This window comes from Zonotrichia albicollis, chromosome 15, assembly GCF_047830755.1.
Source record: "Zonotrichia albicollis isolate bZonAlb1 chromosome 15, bZonAlb1.hap1, whole genome shotgun sequence".
Taxonomy (NCBI): Eukaryota; Metazoa; Chordata; class Aves; order Passeriformes; family Passerellidae; genus Zonotrichia; species Zonotrichia albicollis.
In genome coordinates this window covers 1,914,453-1,937,679 of record NC_133833.1, presented here as the reverse complement: position 1 = coordinate 1,937,679, position 23,227 = coordinate 1,914,453, and the positions used below count along the sequence as shown (strand labels likewise).

The window sequence follows — 23,227 nt, the reverse complement described above, 5'->3', positions numbered from 1 at the left end:
GTACAAAGCTCCAGGAGCAGGAGGCCAAGTAGGAAGGGCTGCAGCTCTGCTGCCAAGTGGAGCTTTAAAGGGACACAAAGAGGCACGGGATTCCTCAGGGAATGGAGAGGAGCAGCTTGGAGAGCCTTGCTCTGGTGCAGCATTCACACAAACACATCCCCACGGGCACCCAGCCAAGCTCAGGCTGCTCGCCCTGCAAGACATCCCTGCAAGTTGTGATAACCTCCCTCTGCTAAGGAAAACTGAGGGGAATCTGAGCCTGCTATCAGCTCCCTTTTCTGTTCGTTTTAAAGGAAAGGTATTGCCAGCCTCAGAGGCTGCAGATGCTTTACATAGCCCAGCAGTCGAGTGCATGGGATAATGAACATTTCTTTATGCTACAGGATTTTCAAGAATGCCCAAATCTCCAGTCAACATCCATATCAAAGGGGGAGCAATCCCAAAAGTGCCTGGCTGGGCAGGTCAGGGCCTGCCCACAGCAAATGCAAAGGGCTTTTTTAATGTGAGCACAAAGAGCAGCACAGAGCTGGAGTGTCTGTGCCAGCTGTGGGAGTCTGTACCCACACAGGAGAAACCCTGAGCTGCTTAAATGAGCCATTCCCCAAAAGGCCCAGGCAGGCAGGGTTACCTGCACGGAGCAGCAACCCCTGCTTTGATCTCCAGGAAAAAGCTGTTCATTCAAAACCCCTTTTGCCATGGCAACCTTGGGGCAGGGAGAAGCAGGAAAGGGGGAGAAAACTGCCCAGGGCTTCCCTGGAAAAGCTGTCCCACCACCAGCACGGTGCTTCAACACCTGGGCCCAAACAATGTTTTAAGATCATTGAATTTCTGGAGCTATCTTGACTTTCGAGAGATACCTTGAATTTCTGGAGCTATCTTGACTTTCGAGAGATACCTTGAATTTCTGGAGCTATCTTGACTTTCGAGAGATACCTTGAATTTCTGGAGCTATCTTGACTTTCGAGAGATACCTTGAATTTCTGGAGCTATCTTGACTTTCGAGAGATACCTTGAATTTCTGGAGCTATCTTGACTTTCTAGAGATACCTTGAATTTCTGGAGCTATCTTGACTTTCTAGAGATACCTTGAATTTCTGGAGCTATCTTGACTTTCTAGAGATACCTTGAATTTCTGGAGCTATCTTGACTTTCTAGAGATACCTTGAATTTCTGGAGCTACCTTGACTTTCTAGAGATACCTTGAATTTCTGGAGCTACCTTGACTTTCTAGAGATACCTTGAATTTCTGGAGATATCTTGACTTTCTAGAGATACCTTGAATTTCTGGAGATATCTTGACTTTCTAGAGATACCTTGAATTTCTAGCGGCTCCTGCAGCCTCAGTGCTGCAGCATCTCAGCCTCCTGGGTTTGCTGCTGGGCTGGCTGGGCACAGCCACCATGCCCTGGGAGCAGAGGTTTCCTGCAGGAAAGGTCACAGCAAACAGAATTCTCCTCCCCTGTGCGTTATCAGTGCTCTGGCTGCGGGAGGAGACACTGGGAACTGCAGAATGCTGCAGCAGCAGCAGCACATCAAAAGTTCCTCCCTTCCTCTGAGCTCTCAGCCTGGCTTTTTGTTGTTGTTTTGGAAGGGGGGAAAAAAGACTCCCAGCCACGCAGCCCTCGAGAGGGACACAAAACACAAGAGCTGTTGTTGTGCTCCTTTCCCATGCTGTAATAATTATCAGGGAAAATCCTGTTCAAAGCAAGCAAACCCCCTCTCAGCCCCGTTCCTAAGCCACAAATAACTTTAAAAAGTCCATTTTAAAAGCTGTGTTATATTGGGTGAGGGGGATTTGCTTCTGTGTTTCCAAGTCCTGCATCACAGCGCAGGAAAAGAGAATTTAAAATGTGTCCCAGCCACAAGGACTCAAACCAAGCTCTCTAAAAGAAAGCATGAGAATCTCAGCTTTCATTCAGTGCCCCCATTTCCAGCAGCCAGGATTTATGCAAAAGAACATGAAATGCCACGGGGCTTGTAATAAAAATAAAATAAAATCCTGAAAGCTCCCACCAGGGCAGTTCTGCAGCTTCCCTGGGCTGTTTTCAAGCAGCACAAGACTTCTTGGCCTCTGCCATGAGCAAAGGAAAGGAGGTTGAGGGGGATGGAACGAGATAGGAGCTGCTGGCAGGGCACAGCCTCTCTGCTGAGGATTTAAATGCCAAGAAAGTTCATGCTGGATGCTGTTATCACACCAGATTTATCCCTGGGAACTCACTGGGGCTCTCCCAACCCTTGCTCACAGCGGGCTTTGCTCCATCCCACACAAGAATTAGGGTTTTCCTCCTTTTGCACTTAAAAACCAGGTATAAAACCCAGAGGAACTCTCTGGTTTGTGCTTTCCTTCCAGTGCTGTGGATTTCTGAGCAGCTGCAGGAGGATGAGCCATTTCCCCTGGCACAGAAAGGTCTTTTGCTCCATAAATATTTCATTTCATGTCCTCTCCTGGCTGCTGGAGCACAAAGAGGAGCCTGGCACAGCCAGGGGGACCTGACCCAGCTCAGGGGGAGCAGAGGGCTCCTCACACATTTCCCCAAGGAAAGAACAGCCAGAGTGATTTAGGAAGAGCTTGTGGCACTGTGAATTATTCAAGCTGCTGCCACCCAGGAGCTTGGGCACATCTGGAGCTGCTCACTTGGAATATTCCCATTCCATGCTGGGCTGTGAGGAGCAAGGAAGCCACAGAGGGTTCCTGACCAGACAGGCACCCCCAGAGGTTTTATCTGAGAATCCAGGCACCCAGCATGCAAATGTTGCAGGAAAATGCTGCTTCAAACAACTGCACAGACAGCAACGAGGAGGGGATGTGGGCAGAGCAATAAAAGCTGCTGTTTATGTTTGGATGCAGATTTTCCCCAGCAGCACTGGTCACCAAGCAGAGGAAGGTTCTGACTTCAGGGAAAATCTGGTGGGGACTAAAAGCCTTGCAGAAGTAAACCAGCCTGGCTCAATGACTCCCCTCCAAGCCAGGGAAACACTGGAATATTAATAAAACCAGCCTGAGCACTGAAATGCAAATGCTACTCCAAAAATGAGATAAAGAGAAGGATCCTGGTCCCAGAACAATGCTGGGGCTGCAGGGAGGGTTTGACAGAACCCCAGACCCTGCCCTGGGGGGAGCCCCAGACAGGAGGCTCCTGTGGCAGAGTTTAATTTTGGCAGGGCACAAAGGAACTCTGCAATCCCTGTTCCTCCAGGAAGGAAGGAAGGAAGGAAGGAAGGCAAAGCTCCCCATGGCAGGGATGGGGCTGACATTTCAGAGCAGGGCAGGGAGGTGAAGCCAGGATAAGGTTGGCAGCTGAAGCAGCCTCATCTCTCACCCCGGCTCAGGCTGTGTTTGCCTTTTTACTTTAGCTCAGATTAATCCTGCTGCACTTGCAATCCATCCAAATCCCAATCCTAGGAGGGATGTTTGTCCTTCCCTTCCTCACAGAGTACATATTTACCTTGCTCTTAACACAGCCAGGGCTCAGAATCCATCCAAAATACCAAGGGGACAGCTCAGCTCCCTTCAGAGCAGAAGAGAGAGCAGAAACACTCCAGCACTGCAAGCTGGGTGTCCCACAGAGCTCAGGGCCTTCAGCCATGGATTTTAACAAAGAAAACACGTGCTGACAATGCAGAAGGTGCTGCTGAACCAGCCCAATGAAACATCCCTCTCCTGCACTGCCAGGAGGGAGCCAGGCTGGGATTGGCACCACAGGCAGGGACTGGCAGCTCCAACAGCCCAGCTCACACCAGGGCAAGCCCCAAAAGCTGAGGTCTCCTCTTTAACTCGATTAAATCTACCCAGGGAGGCCACAGAGGTATCTGAGAAATTAAAAACAGGAAGGAAGAAGCAGCAGAGCTGCTGGATGCACCCTTTGCCACCTCCTGACTTGCTGCAGTTCAAGGAGGAGCAGATGAACTGAGATGGGTTTGGAAATGCTCCTGTTCACCTGATTTCCACAATCCTCACCCAGGCACAGAGCTGAGCACCCAAGGGCTCACTCCCTCAGCCCCTCCATGCCCTGCACAGAGCACAGGAAGGAGCATTTCACACTCAGCTTCCTCTGAAGCTTCCACCACTCTGAGAGAAACAGCAGGCAGGGGAAATGAAAAACCACCTATAAACCTGCTGGGCAAGGGGAGAGAGCTGCAGGAACCTGCTGTTCCAGCCCCTGCACCAGCCCACTCCACTGCATTTTATGTCCCTGCCCCTCCACAATGCAGCTCTTGCTATCAGGTGCCTCTGCTTTGCAGGGGCTGAGCCCCAAATCCAGAAAATCACTTGGAAGAGCCACCCTTCCAGCTGGTGCTTTAAAAGAGAGGGGAACTTATTGGTGATGCTTTTTCTCCCTTTACAAACCCTTAATGGTGGGAAAAGCCCCAACTCCAACTTCCCTGTGAATTCCCTTGGGCCTCCCTCGGGTTTTTACCAGCAGCTTTAGTGAGAAGAGAGTTTGGTGATGAGGACAGCAGGGAAAATCCAGGCCCTGAGCAGAGAGTGAGCTCATGACTCATTTCTGATGCTGAAGCAGCTCCAGACAGGGGTTTGTTCACCATGACAGGGGCAGGATGTGCCAGCCCAGCCTTACCCAGAGCTTGCCATCCCAGTAGAAGGCTCCCAGCAGTTTGACGATGTGGGGGTGGTCACAGGTGGCCAGGATCTCAATCTCCACCATGTAATCCTCCAGCTCATCCTCACTCTTGGTCTCGATGACCTTGGCAGCTGCCAGAGCTCCCGTCTCCTTGTTCTTGGCCTGGAAGGGAAAGCCAGGGTGAGTGCAGAGAAAGTGAGGAGCAGCAAATTGCTGAGCTCTGGAATCTGCTCCCTGGACTCCTCCAGGGATGGAAACTCCACCCTGGAGCAGCTTTGGGTTGTGGGTGCTTTTAACATTTATCACTGGTGTTTAACATTTATAATATTTATCACAACATATTGTGATAAATATATTTATCAACATATTATCACAATATATTGATAAATTAATTAATTTATCAATATAAAAATTTGCCCTCTGCTATGTTGAAAACTCCCTTTTTATTGATGTTGATGAAAACCTCCATTTATTGAGTCCATTTATTTTATTTTATGTTGATGGCAAGCTGAGCTGTCAGTGTGTGTGCTCACAGCCCAGCAAGCCAAGCATTGGGATTGAAATGTGCACAGCAACTCAGAAATATCTGCCACAAAATGCTCTAAAGTGTAGGAGGCTTTTAACACTGCCCATTCCACGGATGGTTCCTGTCAATTTAAGAGCTCCAGTTCCTGCTCAGCTTGGCTGGCCCCAGCCATCCCACCAGGAGGGAACTTGCAGGGGCATTTCTGCTTCCCAAAGCTGCCCACAGAGTGCCTGGGTCCTCCTTCCTCCCTCCAGGCTCCAAAGCCAAACCACTTCCCATCACAGGGAGAGGGAAACTTTGAGGGAAGGAGATGCAGCCTGTTGTTTGTAGCACGGGGAGAAAAAAGGAAGCAAGGAAACCTCAAAGTGTAGAAGCTCTCTGATGATACCACAGGTGAATTACTAGAAATCCTGAGTATGCAGATAATCCAACCAACATCTATCTGAGGGTGCAGCCAGGTGGGGATGGCACTCTGCTCCCAGGGAACAGGGACAGGAGGAGAGGGAATGGCTCAGGCTGGGCCAGGGCAGCTCAGGGTGGGCACAGCAGGAATTTCCCCATGGAAAGGGGGCTCAGGCACTGGCACTGCCCAGGGAGGGTTGGATCCCCATCCCTGGAGTATCCCAAAAAAGGGCTGGAGGTGGCACTTGGTGGGGATGGGGCACAGCCTGGATCTGATGATGTTGAAAGCCTTTTCCAACCTCAGTGATTGTGTAAAATTTGTAAAATCCACAGCCCAGCAGCAGCAGGAGATGTGTCACTCGTGGCAGAGGGGTGAGACAGGAGCTGCTGACTCAGGAGCATCCAGACATTCCCAGCAGCTCACTGAGTCAGCAGCTCCCCCACTGCTCCCCACAATTCCACCTCCTCCCCCCTTTTCCTCCCCTCTCCCCCAGGGGAACAATTCCCACTGTGGATGGAATCCCTGGAGGAGCTGGCCAAGCTTTGTCACAGACATCTTTTATGAAAAATCCTTTCTTTAGGATTTTTCCTCCTGAGAAGCTGAGAGGCCTCAGGAACAAAATGTAAACATTGATTATCTGCTGCTGTGGAATGCAACAGGTGCATCTGGGATTGGGCTCATGTGGTTGTTTCTAATTAATGGCCAATCACAGTCAGCTGGCTCAGACAGAGAACAGAGCCACAAACCTTTGTGATCATTCTTTGCTATTCTTTTCTTCTATTCTTTGCTATTCTATTCTAGCCAGCCTTCTGATGAAATCCTTTCTTCTATTCTTTTAGTATAGTTTAATGTAATATATATAATAAAATAATAAATCAGCCTTCTGAAACCTGGAGTCAGATCCTCATCTCTTCCCTCATCCAAGAACCCCTGTGAGCACGGTCACAAAGCTCAGCTCATGACCTTTCTCCCCACTCTGCAGTTTCCATCTCTGTGTTTGGAAAACCCTCAGGGGAGCTCACAGGAGGAAAAATCCCTGCTGCAAACGCCACAAACCCCCCTGAACAGCTTCATACAGCTTGGGTGACACTGTCACACGCACCAAGGGACAGCTGGGCAGGGCAGGAAGGAATATTGGGCAAATCATTCAGCAGAGGGAGGAACATGAGGGATCTGCGCTGTGTTTTGAAGCGTTGCTGCATTCCAGGAGCTGGCAGGGACAGCCCTGTCCTCACACAGGGGACAAATCCATTTCCATCTGGGCTCCCTGCCCACGCTCAGGCCAGCAGCTCCTGCTGCTTTCAGGAGAAATTAGGGGGTTTCTTTAGCTCAGCCCAGCTGGGTTCTCACCCAGGCAGCAGCAGAGGCTCTCACACACAGGGCAGGGCAGGGGGAAACGTGGAAGGAGCACGGGGAGAGGCTCAGCCCTTCCAAACAGGAGCCACAAGTGCCCCACTGTGTTTGCTCTGCACTCGCAGAGCTGGGAGAGCTCCAAGCAGGGGAAGTAAATATTGTGAGAAGAGGTGGGGCTTCCCCTGGAGCTGCGCTCCCAGCGGAGGGGCCCTGCCAGCCCAGCCCCTGCAGGATGCTGGGGCCCTGCAGCACCTGGGGAGAGCCGGGAGCAGGGCAGGGGGCTGGGCTGGGCAGGGACCACAGCCCAGCCTGGCCTGGCTCACTGCTATGGCTGCATCCCTGGGGAGCAGCTGGGAGCCCCCCGTGCCTGCCTGGGGGCAGGGGCCAGGACAGAGGCACCTCTGCATCCCTACGTCATGAGAGCTGGGCTGGACAGGGGGTCAACAGGATTCACAGAATCACACACAGAATGCACAGAATCACACACAGAATTCACAGAGAATCACACACAGAATTCACAGAGAATCACACAGAGAATCCACAGAATCACACAGAGAATCCACAGAATCACACACAGAATCACACACAGAACTCACACACAATTCAGAGAATCACACAGAATTCACAGAATCACTCACAGAATTCACAGGGAATCACACACAGAATTCACAGAATTCACAGAATGCACACAGAGAATTCACAGAATCACTCACAGAATTCACACACAGAATCCACGCATAGAATTACACAGAATCAGAGAATCACACATGGAATCACACACAGAATTCACACAATCACACACAGAATCACTGGGTTGGAAGAGAGCTTCAAGATCACCCAGTCCAACCCAGCCCCAACACCTCAGCTAAACCCTGGCACCCAGTGCCACATCCAGGCTTTGTTAAACACATTCAGGGATGGGGACTCCACCACCGCCCTGGGCAGCCATTCCAGAACTTTATCACTCTTTCTGTAAAAAACTTTTTCCTGATATCCCGCCTGTCCAACCTAATATCCAACCCTTGGTGCAGCTTGAGGCTGCTGGATGCCAGTTCCATCTTTAGCTCCTCCACTCCTGGACATTTCAATCCCACAGACAATTTGTCCTTAGGGTGCCAAAAATAAAAAACCCAAGCAGAGAGCTGCCAGCACAGTGCCCAGGAGGTGCTACTGAGCTCCAGGGGGTTCATTACAGTCATTTCAACCCCAAAATCCCCTCATGGCCACCAGCAGGCCCTGAGCAAGCCAATGGTGACAGGTCAGTGCAGGGGCAGGGCTGGAATATGCATTCCACAAATGTCACATAAAAGTTACTCAGTAAACTGAGAGAGAGGACCAGGAACCAGGGAAAGGATCTCCCTGAGAGCCCTGGGGCACAGGGGGTGCTGCCCAATCCCTGGAATGCCAGGAGACAGGGAATGAGCAGGATTGCTCATCAGAGGGAAAGTTCTGCTGGGTTTTGTGGATCCCAGGGCTGAGAGGTGCCTGCCCAGGTGACAGAAGTGGCTCTTTGGCCTCTGCCCGTGACTCACCCCGCAGCTATTGTGAAATCCCAGCGTGACAAACACAGGAACTATTTTAAGCCCTGCAAGAACCCATGAGGGGAAGGCTGGAGGGTTCAGCACGGCCAGTTTCTAGGTGAGGCAGAGGAAAACCCTCTCTGAACTCTCACTGGCACAAAAAGCAGAACTGAGAGCTTCCCAAGGGCCTCATTCAGCTCCTTTGCAGCCCCCAGGCCACGGGGTCATCCCCACAGGTGCCATGCCACCAAATTTCTGTGTCAGCTTTTCCTCCCTTCCTTGTCCCCATGCCAGGAGAGCTGATGCTGCAGATGTCACCAGGTCGGAGCCCCAGGAGGAGCCTGGAGGAACCAGGGATGCTCAATTGTGGGGTGACAGCTGGGCCTGCCCCACCCCACCCCTGCTCCCTCACATCGTTCCCAGGGATTACATCATGGTTAATTGCCTCCTGATGAACCTCCCTGCATCAATAAACAAACACAGAATGGCCAGGCTTGAGTCAGTGCTCATGGTGCTGTCAGATAATCAATGGGAGCTGGAATGGAGACAGGCTGGGAAAGTTGGGGCCGCTCTAACTGGAGGAGTGAAACTTTGGGGCCTTCCAGTGCCTGAAGGGCCACAAAAAAAAAATAAAAATAGAGGGACTGTTCCTCAGGAATGGGAGTGATGGAGCACAGGGAATGGCTTCACAATGACAGGATTAGGTGGGATTTTGGGAAGGAATTGTTCCCTGCGAGGGTGGGCAGGCCCAGGCACAGCTGTGGCTGCCCCCGCATCCCTGGCAGTGCCCAAGGCCAGGTTGGATGAGGCTTGGAGCCACTTGGGACAGTGGGAGGTGTCCCTGCCATGGCAGGGGTGGAATGAGATGAGCTTTAAGGTCCCTTCCATCCCAAACCATTCCATGGCTTCCAAGCCTATCCGGCACCCTAGAACCATAAAGAATCCTATTTGGGGTTTTGTTGAAATGCTGGATTCAGGCCCTGGTGCCACCAAAGAGCAGCAGGTGACCCCTGGCCAGGGCACAGCAGCACAGCCCAGGCCCAGGCCTAGCACAGGCCCAGCCCAGCCCCAGCCCTGCTGCTCTGGCAGCTGTGGCAACATTTCAGCAAGAGGGAAGGGGAAGTGGTTTATGAAACACCCCAAAAACCGTTAAATAAAAAAAAACACTGAAAAGCAGAAATGCCTTCCTTTGGTTATAGAAGCTGAGGGCAGGAAAGCAGCCCCAGCAGAGAGCTCAGCTCCAGCCACAGCCCCTGGGCAGCTCTGCCAAACAAAAGTGTGACCAAAGCTCAGCACAAACACCTCTGCTGGCCCTCAGCAAAGGGGGCAGAGAGGAGAAGCCCAGAGAGCTGCACGTGATGTTCCAGAGCTTGCACCCAAAGGCCACAGAGGCACAGACAGGGGGCTGGGGCTGCTGGAACACCCACAGAAAGCAGCACAGCTCCTGGGCCATGCAAATAAACAGGCTTGGGGAGAGAAAAGTTCCACCCTGACCCAGCATCTTCAGCCTAAAATAAAAAAGCGACAATGCCCAATTTTGCTCTTAATTTATTCTAATGAAAATGGATGGATTTACAGCACGGATAAAAGATTCTGATTGCAGTGATTCTGCAATATTTGTTGTTCATTAGAACAAATTAGTAAACATTATTTATCAAATGTTTCCTGTTGCACCTACAACCTTCTGTGCATCAAAAAAGGAATTTTGAGTTTTTCCCTTCCATCCAAATGTCATAAACATAAGTAATCATTCAGCAGCTGACCCCTCATTTCTCAAATCAAAGTGAATTTTCTCATGCCTAATAGCTGACAGCCCCAAGCATCCTTCAAATCACCAGTCCTGGAAGAGCACTGTGCTCCAAGGGAGCATTCCTGGCCCTGTCTGCATGCAGACAACACCACAACATTGGGAAAATAATTAAAAAATAGAGGGCAAAAAGCCTTTCAGGCAGCTCTGAGTCTCCTAGCAACTCCCTGCTCCAAGCTTGGTGCACAGAGGGCTGTGGGAGCAGGGGCTGGATGGCTGAGACACCCAAGGAAGGGGTTTGGGCTGGCACTGGCAGGGCTGGCACTGGCAGCCCTCCCTCACTGGGCTGGAAAGCACCAGCTCAGCAAGGCCCTGGCAGGGCAATACAATACTCAGCTCTTCCCCGTGCCCAGCGTTGCCCAGCACTGCTGGCACTGCCCTTGGCAGCAGGAATACAGGGCAGGAGCAGCAGAGCCAGCTGTGGGGAGAACCAAGAGCAGCTGATGGGCACAGCCTCCTCCTTCTCCTCCTGTGCCACCTCCCCAGACACCACAGAGAGCAAATCAAGACTCGAGCCCTGGGCACAGGAGGTGAGAAATGCCAGCAAGGTCGTCACAGACAACTTTTATGAAAAATCCCTTCCTCAGGGTTTTATCTCCTGAGAAGCTGAGAGGCCTCAGGAACAAAATGTAAACAATGGTTATCTGCTGCTGTGGAATGCAACAGGTCTCGTGTGGTTGTTTGTAATTAATGGCCAATCACAGTCAGCTGGCTCGGACACAAAGCCCAAGCCGCAAACCTTTGTGAGCATGCTTTGCTATTCTATTCTTAGCCAGCCTTCTGATGAAACCTTTTCTTCTATTCTTTTAGTATAGTTTTAATGTAATAAATATCATAAAATAATAAATCAGCCTTCTGAAACATGGAATCAGATCCTCATTTCTTCCCTCATCCAAGAACCCTTGTGAGCACTGTCACACAAGGTCCCCGTGCTGCCTGGGAGGGAGGTGGCACCGAGGGGCTTTTCCCCAGCCAGAGAGAAGCAGAGGGAGCAGCTGCAGCAGGAACAGAGCCCTGGCTGTGCTCTGTGCCAGGGACACGCTGCCCCGTCCAGCCCCAGCCCGGGGTGGCACATCCAGAGCCTGCCCTTGGGGAGCTGCCCCCTCCTTTCCCACGGCAGCACAGCGTGTCCTGCCTCTCCTGCTCCATCTCTGCTCCCTGTGCACTCAGGCTGGGCCAGGCTGGCAGTGCCAGGGCATGGGGACACAGCACAGCCACCCCCTGGGGACACCCAGACACCTGAGAACCCCACATCTACAGCAGCGCCCCACGGACAGAAAAAATAACATTTTCTCCAAGGAAATGGGATTCTCAGGAGACAAAACATTTACAAAATCAGGGAGGAGTTTCTCTGGGCAGCAATTGCCACGTGCAGAGGGTGAAAGGCTGATCTGAGCTCTCATGGCAGCAGCACTGCCAGGATCTGGGCTGTGCCACTGAAGTCATTGCCCAAATATTTAGGCCATGGAGAGCTGTCCCTGTCCCCTGTCACACAGAGACAGGCACAGAGCAGGGATACAGCATCCCACGTTCCATCAGCTGCAAGTGAAAATCAGGTTTAGAGTTCAGCCAGGTTTAACAGTGTTAAACCTTCCCATTCCTCCTTCCCAAGCAAAAAGATTTTAAGCAAACCCTTCAGCAGTTCTAAAGGACAAGATCATGATCTGATCTTACATTTTTTGTGGCCAATCAGCTCAAACTTCCCCTGTTTCTGTTTTCCTTCCCTTTTCTTTTTCAAAGTTAACTCGGCAGATTAACATCTCTGTGACACCCTTTCCAGGAATTAAAGTGCAGAATCACAGAACGATTTGGGCTGGAAGGGACCTTAAAGCTCATTTTGTTGCCCTGGGCAAGGACACCATGCACTATCCCAGATGGCTTCAAGCCCTAGCCAGGTGTCCCTTGGGCACTGCCAGGGATCCAGGGACAGCCACAGCTGCTCTGGGAACAATTCCTTCCCAAAATCCCACCTAGCCCTGCTCCCTTATGGATCAAACCAAGAGCTGAGCCTGGATCACTGAGCCAGCCATGAGTGCTGCAGCCTGGGGTGATGAGCAGGGGGGTCTGTGGTGCCAGGGCCACCCTGGTGCCCACAAACAGCCCCAGTGCTGCTGCTGCAGCTGCACCACCCAACAATCAGCCTTTCATGACCCTCTTTTCAAAGCCACATTTCCAGCCTGCAGCATGCACAGCACCGATAGCGCTCAGCACATCAGATAACCCAAACTCGCCTTGTTTTGGAGGGGAGAGGACACCCAGGGCACAAAAGCGGCGCTGCTGAGCGGGGATGGAGCTGTGTGCAGGCGATTTGCAGGGATGCAGTGAATAACCCCCCAGGGCAGCCTGTCCCCACCCTGCCTTATCGGAGCCACTGTCCCCATGGGCAGCGCTGGGCAGGGCAGATAGCGCGGCACAGGAGCACCAAAACCATCCCCAGGCAAAGGCAGGGGGGCTCAGGCACCAAAACCATCCCCAGGGAAAGGCAGGGGGCTCTGGCACCAAAACCATCCCCAGGCAAAGGCAGGGGGGCTCAGGCCATACCCCAGCAGCCAGAGGAGCCCCTGCCAGCCAGGAGCTGTCCATGCCCACATGGGCATCCCTTCCTGGGGGCATTAACAGGGCAGGGAATGCTCGGTTTGCAGGGCTGAGAGGAGATGCAGGGGCTCCTGCACTGCTGGTTCCACCCTGAGCATCTTCCCTGAGAGCCCCAGGGGTTGCCACTGCCACCTGTGCCTCCAACGATGCCAGCTCTGGAGTGCCAGCACAGATCCTCTGGTTTATGGGTGCTGCCTTGGGTGTTTCTCCAGGAGAATAACTCTGCTTTTTTCTTTTCTTTTCTGAAGTGGCAACACAGATCCTCGGGGTTTATAAGTGGTATTTTAGGTGTCTTTCCAGGAACGTAACTCTGCTTTTTTCTTTTCTGAAGTGGCAGCACAGATCCTCGGGGTTTACAAGCAGTATTTTAGGTGTCTTTCCAGGAAAGTAACTCTGTTTTTCTTCTAAGGCAGCTTGGGAAGGGTCTGAGTGAGGAACTTTTACAGACCCCAACCCTGGGTGGGCTGGAGCCTTCCCAGGCTGGCACCCACTGACCACAGCATCCAATGGATTTAGGATCACCCATTTAACAAGCTTTGGATGAGGTGGTGCCAAAGCTTGGTCACCTTTGGGCTGCCACCCTGTCCTCAGTGCACCCCTGGCCTTGCCAAGGCCACGGCATTCACAGAATAGGAGCTAGAAAGGAACATTTCCTCCCCACCCCCTCCTATTTTTCAGCTTCATTGCCCTCTGTTCAACTGGTTCCTCATGCAGGCAGATCCTCTTTTGCTGCAGAAAGACTTTCTATAAAAACAGGGAAATCCCAGGCCCAGTTTCTGCTGGCCGCAGGCTTTTTAGGTCTGCCGCGTAGGATCCAGACTCCACTATAAATTTCATTCTTTTTAATTAATGAGTATTTAAATGCAGCCTGTCCTACTTTTGGAAACACTGTGAGAAGCCAGCTCAGCTTTGTGTGAGCTCCAGACAGGATCCCACAGGGCAGGAATACCCCAAATCCCCGAGCCCTGCTCACACCCAGCCTCATAAACCCAAATCCTCCCAAACCCAGCCTGTGTTTCCATCTCTCCACACCTCAGCCTGTGCCAGGTCTGAGTGCCCAGAGAACAAAGCCCTGCTCAGCCCTTTCCAAGGGGACACAGCAGATGGCACACGGGGCAGGATGCAGCTCAGGATTCCGTCACCTCCCCACGCTTCCGGGCGTGGAAAAGGGCTGGAAAATGGGCAGGAACTCACTCCAACATCCTGGAAACCTCGGGGCCCTGCAGACACACAGCCTCGCTCCAGGCAGTGCCTTTAGTGGGAAAATTAAATTGATTTCAGGGTCTAGAGAATGATTTAAGGTGTTCACTGAATTTTGGGTGCCTCCGCTGTCCTGGAGCATGAGTGGGTTATTCAGCTGCTGGGGTTTTGGTGGGTTATTCTGCAATTTTTGGTGGGTTATTATGCAATTTTTGGTGGGTTATTCAGCTGATTTTTCGGCATGTGAGCAGCACAAGAGAGCAAACCCCTTCTTTCACATCCCACCTCACACTCATCCCCACCCCAGATATAAAAAAAACAAAAGGAGACAACAACAAAAAAACTTTAGGTGAAGGGAAAATGTGTCTCTGGTTATTAATCCTAAAATAAGGATTCATAAGGATTGTTAATCATCATAAAATAAGGATTTATGATCCTAAAATAAGGTTTATAGCACAGCACCCCCAAATAATTTGGGGTTTTTAAATGAACAAACTCTTGGATGAGAATTCAAAATCCAGCCACGACCTTTTGCCAGATGGAATGGAGAACAGGTGGAGAAGACATCAAAGCAATGGAGAAGTGAAATGTTGCTAAATACAATAAAGTAACCCTTTGATTTCTGGCACGATGTTAAACCTCACCCTGCCTTAGAGGGTTAAAACTCCACAAAAGCAAAAATTTGCTTGAATATTCCAGAAGGTTTCCAACTTCTGGTTGTAAACACACGGTGTCCACTGGGACATTTTCATTCTCATTTGTGTCAAAATGGGGATGAAAAGAGCTGGGGATGAGCTGTTATTGCCTGACAGGCTGACATTCTTTACCTTCAGTAATAAAGTCACACTGACAATGCTTTTCTTGTGAGGTTGGGGTTAATAACTGAGGTATTCAGGCTAAAAACCAAACCAGCCACCTCTAAAGCAGCTTTATTCTCTAAGTCACCTACTTTGGGTACATTATACATGTTTTAAATAGAAAGCATTTAAATAATTATTTAAATTTTCCTTTCTCTCAGAGGCCACTGAAGTTATTTTACACTGTTTACCTGGTTCCTGTCACTGTTTGAGAAACTTGAGCAAATAAAAGCACGGAATCATCCACGAGTGAGTGTTGCTACACACAAATGTGTCTCCAATGCACCTCACAGAGCAGAATGGCAACAGAATTTCTACTGATGCTGCTTTCAGAAGGATAAATGGAGAAGGGATTTAAATATCATTTTTAGGAATTGTGGTTTTTTAGAAGATAGGATCCTTCACTAAAAATGGGTATTTAGCACTCAGTTTTTTGGAGTTTCTGTCAAATACCGTGATAGATACAAGGAATAAACACCAAATCCCCTCGTCCTGACCCGCAGTCACCTGCCTCCCTTCCTGGCCTGTTTATTTCTCATTTTTCCAAAGGCAATACGTTCTCAGGTGATCTAACGAGGCCACCCAGGCCGGCCGCCCGAGAGGCGATTCCCATTGCCACCTCCTGTCACACAGGTGTGTCCAGGGTCCTGCGGGTCCCGGGGCTGCTCCTGCACCCCAAACCCATCCCCTGGCAGGACACAGCAGGGACAGCGCTGCTTTGGAGAGCAAAGTCCGGGGGATCTTTGCTCCTGCAAACCCCCGTCCCTAAAGCCGGGGTTAAACATTCACAGCACGGAGCCGGCTCCTCTCGGGCCTCCCGAGCTTTTCCTGCCGGCAGCAGCGGCCGGGATACAAATCCCCTGTCAGCCCCGGGGGCTCGGAAAGCTTGGAGACAGCGCTGGAAGCGCCGACTTCCAAGAAACCTCCCTCCCTCCCTCCATTCATTGCACCGGCGGGCTCGGCAGGGAGCGCCGGGGGCTGCTCGCAAAAGCATCGCTCGGAAAACGGGGCGATTCGGGGCCACAAAAAAACCAAAAAAACCCCCCAAAAATAAAATAAAAAACCTCAAAAACAACAACAACAAAAAGAAACCAAAACCAAAACAAAACAAAAAACCGAAAACAAAACAAAAAAAGAAACAAAAAAAAAAACCCAAAAAACACCCCAAAACTCACAAAAAATAAGTTTAAAAAAAAAGTAAAAAAAGGCAAGAAATAAAAAAAGCAGGAAGCTTTTCACCCTCCTTTCCCTTTCCTCCCCGGAGCGCTGCGATCCCAGCCCAGCCCAGCCGTGCCCATCCCGGCTAACGGGATGCGGAGCCGGCCCCGCCGTGCCGGAGCCGCTCCGAGCCCCGGCGGCGGCCCCGCGGCTGCTCCCGGAGCCCTCGGAGCTCTCACCTTGTAGACTTTGCCGAAGGCTCCATCTCCCAGCTCGCCCACCACCTCCCACACCTCGCCGGGGTCCAGGTCGCGGCGGACGTGCTCGTATTCCCTGGAGCGGCGCTTCTCGAAGGCGGAGAGGCGCAGGATGCGACGGAAATTGGCGAAAGCCATCGCGGAGAGCGGCCCCGGAGCCGCGAAGCCGCCGCCCCGGCAGGACGGAGCCGCTCGCTCGCTGCGCGCCCGGGGAGTGGCGAGGCGGGACCGGCACCGGGGCCGCCTCCAGCCGCGCACATGGAGCCGGAGCCGCTCCACCTGCTGGGCTGGGCTGGGCTGCCCGCGGCCGAGCCATTGGGCGGCAGAGCCCTCCGCCCGCCCGGCCGGCACCGCCCCGCACGGCCCGGCTCGGTCTGGGCACGGTACAGACAGGGCACGGCACGGCTCGGCCTGGGTATGGCGCGGCACAGACAGGGCACGGTCCGGGTATGGCACGGCACAGACAGGGCACGGCACGGCTCGGCCTGGGTATGGCACAGACAGGGCACGGTCCGGGTATGGCACGGCACAGACAGGGCACGGCACGGCTCGGCCTGGCTATGGCACAGACAGGGCGCGGTCCAGACATGGCACCACCCCGCACGGCTCGGCTCGGTCTGGGTATGGCACAGACAGGGCACGGTCCAGACTGGGCACCACCCCGCACGGCTCGGCTCGGTCTGGGTACGGCACAGACAGGGCACGGTCCGGGTATGGCACGGCCCAGACTGTCACGGCTCATACCGGGCACGGTTCAGCCTGGGCGCGGCTCTGCCCCAGCCCGGCACTGCCCAGCCTGGTCAAGGTCCGTCCTGACCCGCACGGCTCAGCTCGGGTAGGCTCTGCCCAGTCGTCTTGGCATGGCTCAGCCTGGGTACGGCCCGGCCCCGTTCTGCCCGTCCCGGTGCATCGCGCCATGGCCCAGCCCGGCTCGATTCGGCCCCTCCGCGGAGCCAGCCTGGGGATGCAATCCCGAGCCAAGGAAAGCCAACCCCGGCTCAGACGGGCAGGGAAGGAGGAGCGATGCCCCCTGCCCGGCCCGGCCCCGCACGGGAAACCCGGATCCCGCCGTGCCCGGGCAGCAGAGCCGCGATGCCGCTCCCCCTGGCCCGGGATAACAGCCGGACCCGGCGATTCCAGCCTCCGGGAATTGCGGGGACCCCGCACCGCGGCTCCTTCGGGAATGGGACCAGGCGGTGTCCGCTGGGACATCGCATCCTCCCCGTGGAGGCGGCTCAAAGCCTCTGGAGAGCCGGCTGGAATCCCGAATGGAATGGGGACATAAACCGGCTGGAATCCCGGATGGAATGGGGACATAAACCGGCTGGAATCCCGGATGGAATGGGGACACAAACCGGCTGGAATCCCGTTGGAATGGGGACATGGAAACCCAGCTGGAATCCCGTTGGAATGGGGACATAAACCGGCTGGAATCCCGTTGGAATGGGGACACAAACCGGCTGGAATCCCGCTGGAATAGGGACATAAACCGGCTGGAATCCCGTTGGAATGGGGACATGGAAAGCCAGCTGGAATCCCGTTGGAATGGGGACATAAACCGGCTGAAATCCCGTTGGAATGGGGACATAAACCGGCTGGAATCCCGCTGGAATAGGGACATAAACCGGCTGGAATCCCGTTGGAATGGGGACATAAACCGGCTGGAATCCCGAATGGAATGGGGACATTCCCTCTGGAAAGGCGGCTGGCAATCCCGTTGGAATGGGGACATAAACCGGCTGGAATCCCGTTGGAATGGGGACATAAACCGGCTGGAATCCCGTTGGAATGGGGACATAAACCGGCTGGAATCCCGAATGGAATGGGGACACCTAGGGGACCCCCCCGGCGGTGCAGCCGGAGCCATCGCTCTGCCCCGCACGGACCCGAACCGCGCGGGTTTTGCCCCAAATCCCGGTCCCAGCGCGCAGCCCGGGGCACTGGGACAGGGGGGGTTCCACGCTCCATCCTGAAGGAAAATCCCAGCAAAACTCAGCACGGGCTCCCTCTTTCAGAATATCTGATTTTAGTGACGTCTCACGAGTTCTAATCTCATTCTAATCTTTCCCCATCCTTGCTTTTTTTAAAAGAAATCCCAAAAACCTGGCTGAATATTTCCAGCTCCCAGATGTTCATTGAAAGAATCACCTTCAAGAAAAGTCCAAGCTGTCCCAGAGCTTCCAGCCACAATCACACCTGGGGCTTTTTTGGGGCTCCCTGGCAGGCTCAGGTGTTTGAAAAAATGCTCCTAAAAAAACGAGATTGGCATTAAAACCCTCAGATGCTCTGTGTGATGTTTTGGGAAGGGACACACAGGACTCTGCATCACCTGGGATTTAAAACCAGGCATCAGTGACACTACAAACATTGCACTTTGGATGTTCCAACAACATTACAGCACTCTGTAATATTAATTAGCCAGCAGCTTGGTTAATTCAGGGCTTGGCAATTCCCCAGAAAGGTTTCAGACACAGCTCTGTGTCCGTTTCAGTGCTTCCCCACCTCATGCTGCAGTTCTTCAATATATTTGAAGATATTTTCAAGGTGTTCCAGCCCAAATGATTTATTTTCCCACAGGTTTCTCCCACTGGCAGAGATTTAAGGGTGGCAGAATCAGCCCAAGCTGCAGATTTATTTATTTATTATTTTTTTAGCATGGGCAGTTTTTGTCCTCTGCGTTCACACTTGGGGGAGTTTGAAATTCTGGAGCTGGTTGGGTTCTTCCTCTGCACTGCCCTGGAGGAGATTAAAGAAGACTTAAAATAATTGTTAAAAGTGACACCTTGAAAAAAAAATGTGGGGTTTTATCGAGTGTTTCTCGCTGGTTGAAAAAGTATTTTTTTCTCTCCAGTGGTGGGGTGGGAGAAGAAGACAGGAAGAGAGGACAGGCAGACAGCAATGAGCACCTGCACAGTTTCTCTGGGCAGAAATCATAAATCATCTCATTAATGCTGTCCATGAATTCTGAGCAGCATCTCGTGTCTGTTCCGGGCTGTTAATTGCCTGTGCAGCCTGGCTGGGAGCAGTGGGCATTTCAAATGAAATAAATCCTGCTAATTATTATTGCTCTCAGCTTCGTGCAGGAGATGCTGAGAGCTCCCTGCTCTGCTCAGGGGAAGGTTTATTGCTTTCTCCAGGATGGGACCAACCTGAAGAAGGATCAGGAATGCTGTGGGGAGGGAGAGGGGTGGTAAAGCCAGGGTTACCCCTAAAGCTCAGCTTTGGTGTTGGGGATGAGCTGCAGCTCTGCTCAGGATCAACATTTGGGGTGACTGGCCCAGGATCAACATTTGGGGTGTCCCCTGTGGGGTTGGGGAGTAGGGGGAGAAGCCAACCATGGAATGGGAGGGATGGGAAAGGAACTGTCAAAGGAGAGTTCCAGTATGAGCAGAGGGATGGGGCAGCTCTGCTGGCAGAGCTGGGGTTGTTCACCTGGACAGGAGGAGCTTCAGGGTGTCAACTGTGACCTTCCTGAGGGAGCTGCAGGAAGGATGGAGAGAGAGGATTTACAAGGGATGGAGGGACAGGATACTGGGAATGGCCTCACAGTGCCAGAAAGGAGATTTAGATGGGGTTTGGGGAAGGAATTGTTCCCTGTGAGGGTGGGCAGGTCCTGGCACAGCTGAGGCTGCCCCTGGATCCCTGGCAGTGCCCCCTGGCACAGTGCAAGGTGTCCCTGCCATGGCAGGAGATGCAGTGAGAAGAGCTTTAAGCCCCTTTCCACCCCAAACCCCTCCATGGCTCCCTGGCAGCAGCTCTGGAGCCTGGCTGGTGTCCGTGGCTCTCCAGCCCATCCCAAAGCAGCAGCAGCAGCAGCTGAGGCTCCACGGCAGGAAGCAGCAGGATTCTGGCATTTCCTGACGCTGGGGGAAGCAGGAGGTCCCGTTCATTGTCTGGATGTGAGCAGGGCTCGGTGCTCCACGTGCTCCTCCCAGGCAGGAAATCAGGATTTGGTCTGTCCTGAACAGAGCATCCCCACCTGCTGCAGGAACTGGGGGACATCACCTCACCTGTCCTCCTGTCTGCTGCCAGGTCCCTGGGTCACTGTTTTTAATAAAAATACAATTAATGATAAGATAATTCTCCTCTTTACCCAGAGTCTCCTCTGCAGTTATTTGCTGGAGGTGGCTGTGCCTCAGCCCTGGCAGGTACCAAACCCCTCCTCATCCTCTGGGCAGCTCTGAGCCCTCCCAGCATCTCCTGAAATGAGGAAATGCAAAAATCACCAAATCCTGTTGGTGCTGCCTGGTTCGAAGGCTGGGGAGGCTCCTCCAGCACTGCCCAGTCCAGATGTTGTGCATCACCCCAACATCTGCAGCTCCTCTCCAGGGAGGCGCTCGGGGAGCTGGGAGTGCTCGGGATGAGCCCCAGGCCATCAGCTGGAACTGATTCCTCCTGAATCCAAGAGGCTCTTTAAGGTGCCCTCCAACCCACAGCATCCTGTGATTTTATAGAAAGGCTGCATAATTTATAGTTATCTTTAATTTATCCATATTCCCCCTTTTTTTAGGGAATATGGCTAAATTAAAGAAAATTATAAATTATTTATATTTTATAAGTATATAGAATATTATTATATTCTATATTTATATAGATATATATTCTATATTTATATATTCTATAATTATATATATTATTATATAATAATTTTTAATGATATATAATTATAATTATTTATTTACTATTGAAAATTAAATTTATTTTTCTTTATTTTAATATTATGCGTAAATTAAATTAAATTTTCTTTAATTAACCCATATTCCCTTAAAAAAAGGAATATGGATAAATTAAAGAAAAATACAAATTTTCTTTACAAGAAAATTGTAAAGGTGCAAAGCCTTTGCACCTTGTGTTTTATAAATATCTATTAGAAAAAGCAATGTTGCTAAATTAAAGACACTATATGAACAAACTCCCATATAAAAGGAATAAAAATTATGTATTTTTACATCTGTAAAGGGAAAATTTCCAAGAAAATCACACCTTTGTTTGTTTGAAACTCAGATCCCAAATTCTACAGTGAAATTAGCTTTATTTCTTGAATTTTATTTAAAAAAATGGAACTATTTAGCTGTGCCCTACAAAGAATGATTCCTACTCCTCTGATACCTCTAGTAGTTAATCAAGACTATAAAAGTGTTGACCTGAATTAAGACAAAGTGTCAGGCAATGTAATTACAGGACAATTACCCAGATCCATTATTTTTGTTCAGCAAGGAGCTGATCCCCAGAGCCGGGCACATCTCCAGGCCCTGCATTCTCCACGGATTTCACACCTTGTCTGCGAGATAAAACATTGTCACACACCCAAATTCACATTAAAACCTGTCCCTTAGGGCTACCAGAGGTAATGGAGAAATTGGAGAATTGCAGCTCCCAGCCAAAAGCCCCACTGAGGAAATTCCAGGAGGAAAAAGAACACTGAGTGTATTTCTTAAGGTGTGGCAGGGCCAGGATTATTCTTATTTTTTAAATGCAGGGGGAAAAAATAATTTTGTTTTGTTTTGTTATAAACACAGGAAATTTGCACAGTGTTTCCACTGAAAATTCAGGGTGGTTTGCTCTCAGCAGTAAAAGATCTTGCCCAAGATAAGAAATAATTTATCAGCCTGGAGACAACCTGTGAGGTGTTAATAAAGCACCAGATCAAAACCCATAAAGCACTTTGGAAGTTACCTGGTGCTCAAAGCAGGATAAAATTGGAATTCTGGAATTCTTCCCTGAGCAGTGAGGAGGAAAATATTAAAAAATGTGTTTGACACCAATATTTGATTCTAAAGGTGTTCCTGGAAGTTAGAGGGGAAAGGAAGAGCCAATCCCTGGAATCCCAAAGCAGCAGCAGATCCCAGGAACAGGAACCCCAATCCCTGGCACAGACATATTTTATAAAAAATCCTTTTGTTGGGATCTTTTCTCCTGAGAAGCTGAGAGGCGTCAGAAATGAAATGTAAACATTGATTATCTGCTGCTGTGGAATGCAACAGGTGCATCTGTGATTGGTCTCGTGTGGTTGTTTTTAATTAATGGCCAATCACAGCCCAGCTGTCTCAGACTCTCTGGTCAGTCACAATATTTTATTATCACTCCTTTCTACTCCTTCTGATGAAATCCTTTCATCTATTCTTTTAGTACAGTTTTAATATATAACTTTCTTTTAATATAATATATATAATAAAACAATAAATCAGCCTTCTGAGACATGAAGTCAGTTCTCATCTCTCCCCTCATCCTGGAGCCCCATGAACACCACCCCAAACCCCACACACAAACACACAGCAGGGCTCTTACCATAAAAATGAAGGTATTTATTCAAGAAGTACAAATTTGATGGTACCAGCCATCTTTGAAAGCCATTCCCATGAGGCAGAGAGGACTCAGAGCCCAGTCCTTGCTCAGAGCACACGGGAGCAAAGTGTCACCAAGTGCCACCAGGTGTCACCAAGTGCCACCAGCGCAGTCCTGGCCGCCGCTGCTCAAATCCACCTCTTTTGAAACATTCCCTGGACTTGAGAGGCACAAATAGGGGTTTTAAGCCAAGACCAGTTTGTTGTTTTCATAAAGCCACCAGCTCCGGTTCCTTTTGTTTTCCATTGCCTTGAGTTGTCCCCAGCCTTCGGAGCAGGTTCCGATTTCCTGACGGAAACAAAAAGGGACCTGGGAGTGAGCAGGTGCAGGAATTTCTGGAGCTCAGGATGAACGAGAGGTTTTAAGGCAGGAGTCAGGATCTGAAGTTGTCTCTTTGCCCCATGGCTCTGGCTGAGTGGTCTTCATGTGGAAAATGTACAAATCCAGAGTTCCCCTGGACCCACCCCCTGCTCCGAGGGTCGGGACAAATTTTCCATGGAAAATCCAGCAGACACGTTGGGTTAAAGTCTCAAAGTCCACTTTAAGGAGCCTTTTGGTTAAAATATCTCGTTTTCCAGCTGCCTGCCTGCTGTAGGCTCAGTGAAGGAGAGCTCCAAGTCCATCCC

At 51.1% G+C, this 23,227-nt stretch overlaps 1 protein-coding gene across 1 annotated transcript in view; it reads right to left on the bottom strand.

The window, feature by feature from the left end:
- Positions 1-16,520, bottom strand: part of STK10 (serine/threonine kinase 10) — a 41,122-nt gene extending 24,602 nt beyond the window's left edge. The window contains exons 1-2 of the mRNA XM_074552057.1: positions 16,239-16,520; positions 4,578-4,742 (exon numbers count right to left, since the gene is read on the bottom strand). Coding sequence (XP_074408158.1) covers positions 4,578-4,742; positions 16,239-16,394 — 321 coding nt within the window. The 5' untranslated portion in view covers positions 16,395-16,520. The remainder of the gene's footprint in view (positions 1-4,577; positions 4,743-16,238) is intronic.
- Positions 16,521-23,227: the final 6,707 nt, after the last annotated feature.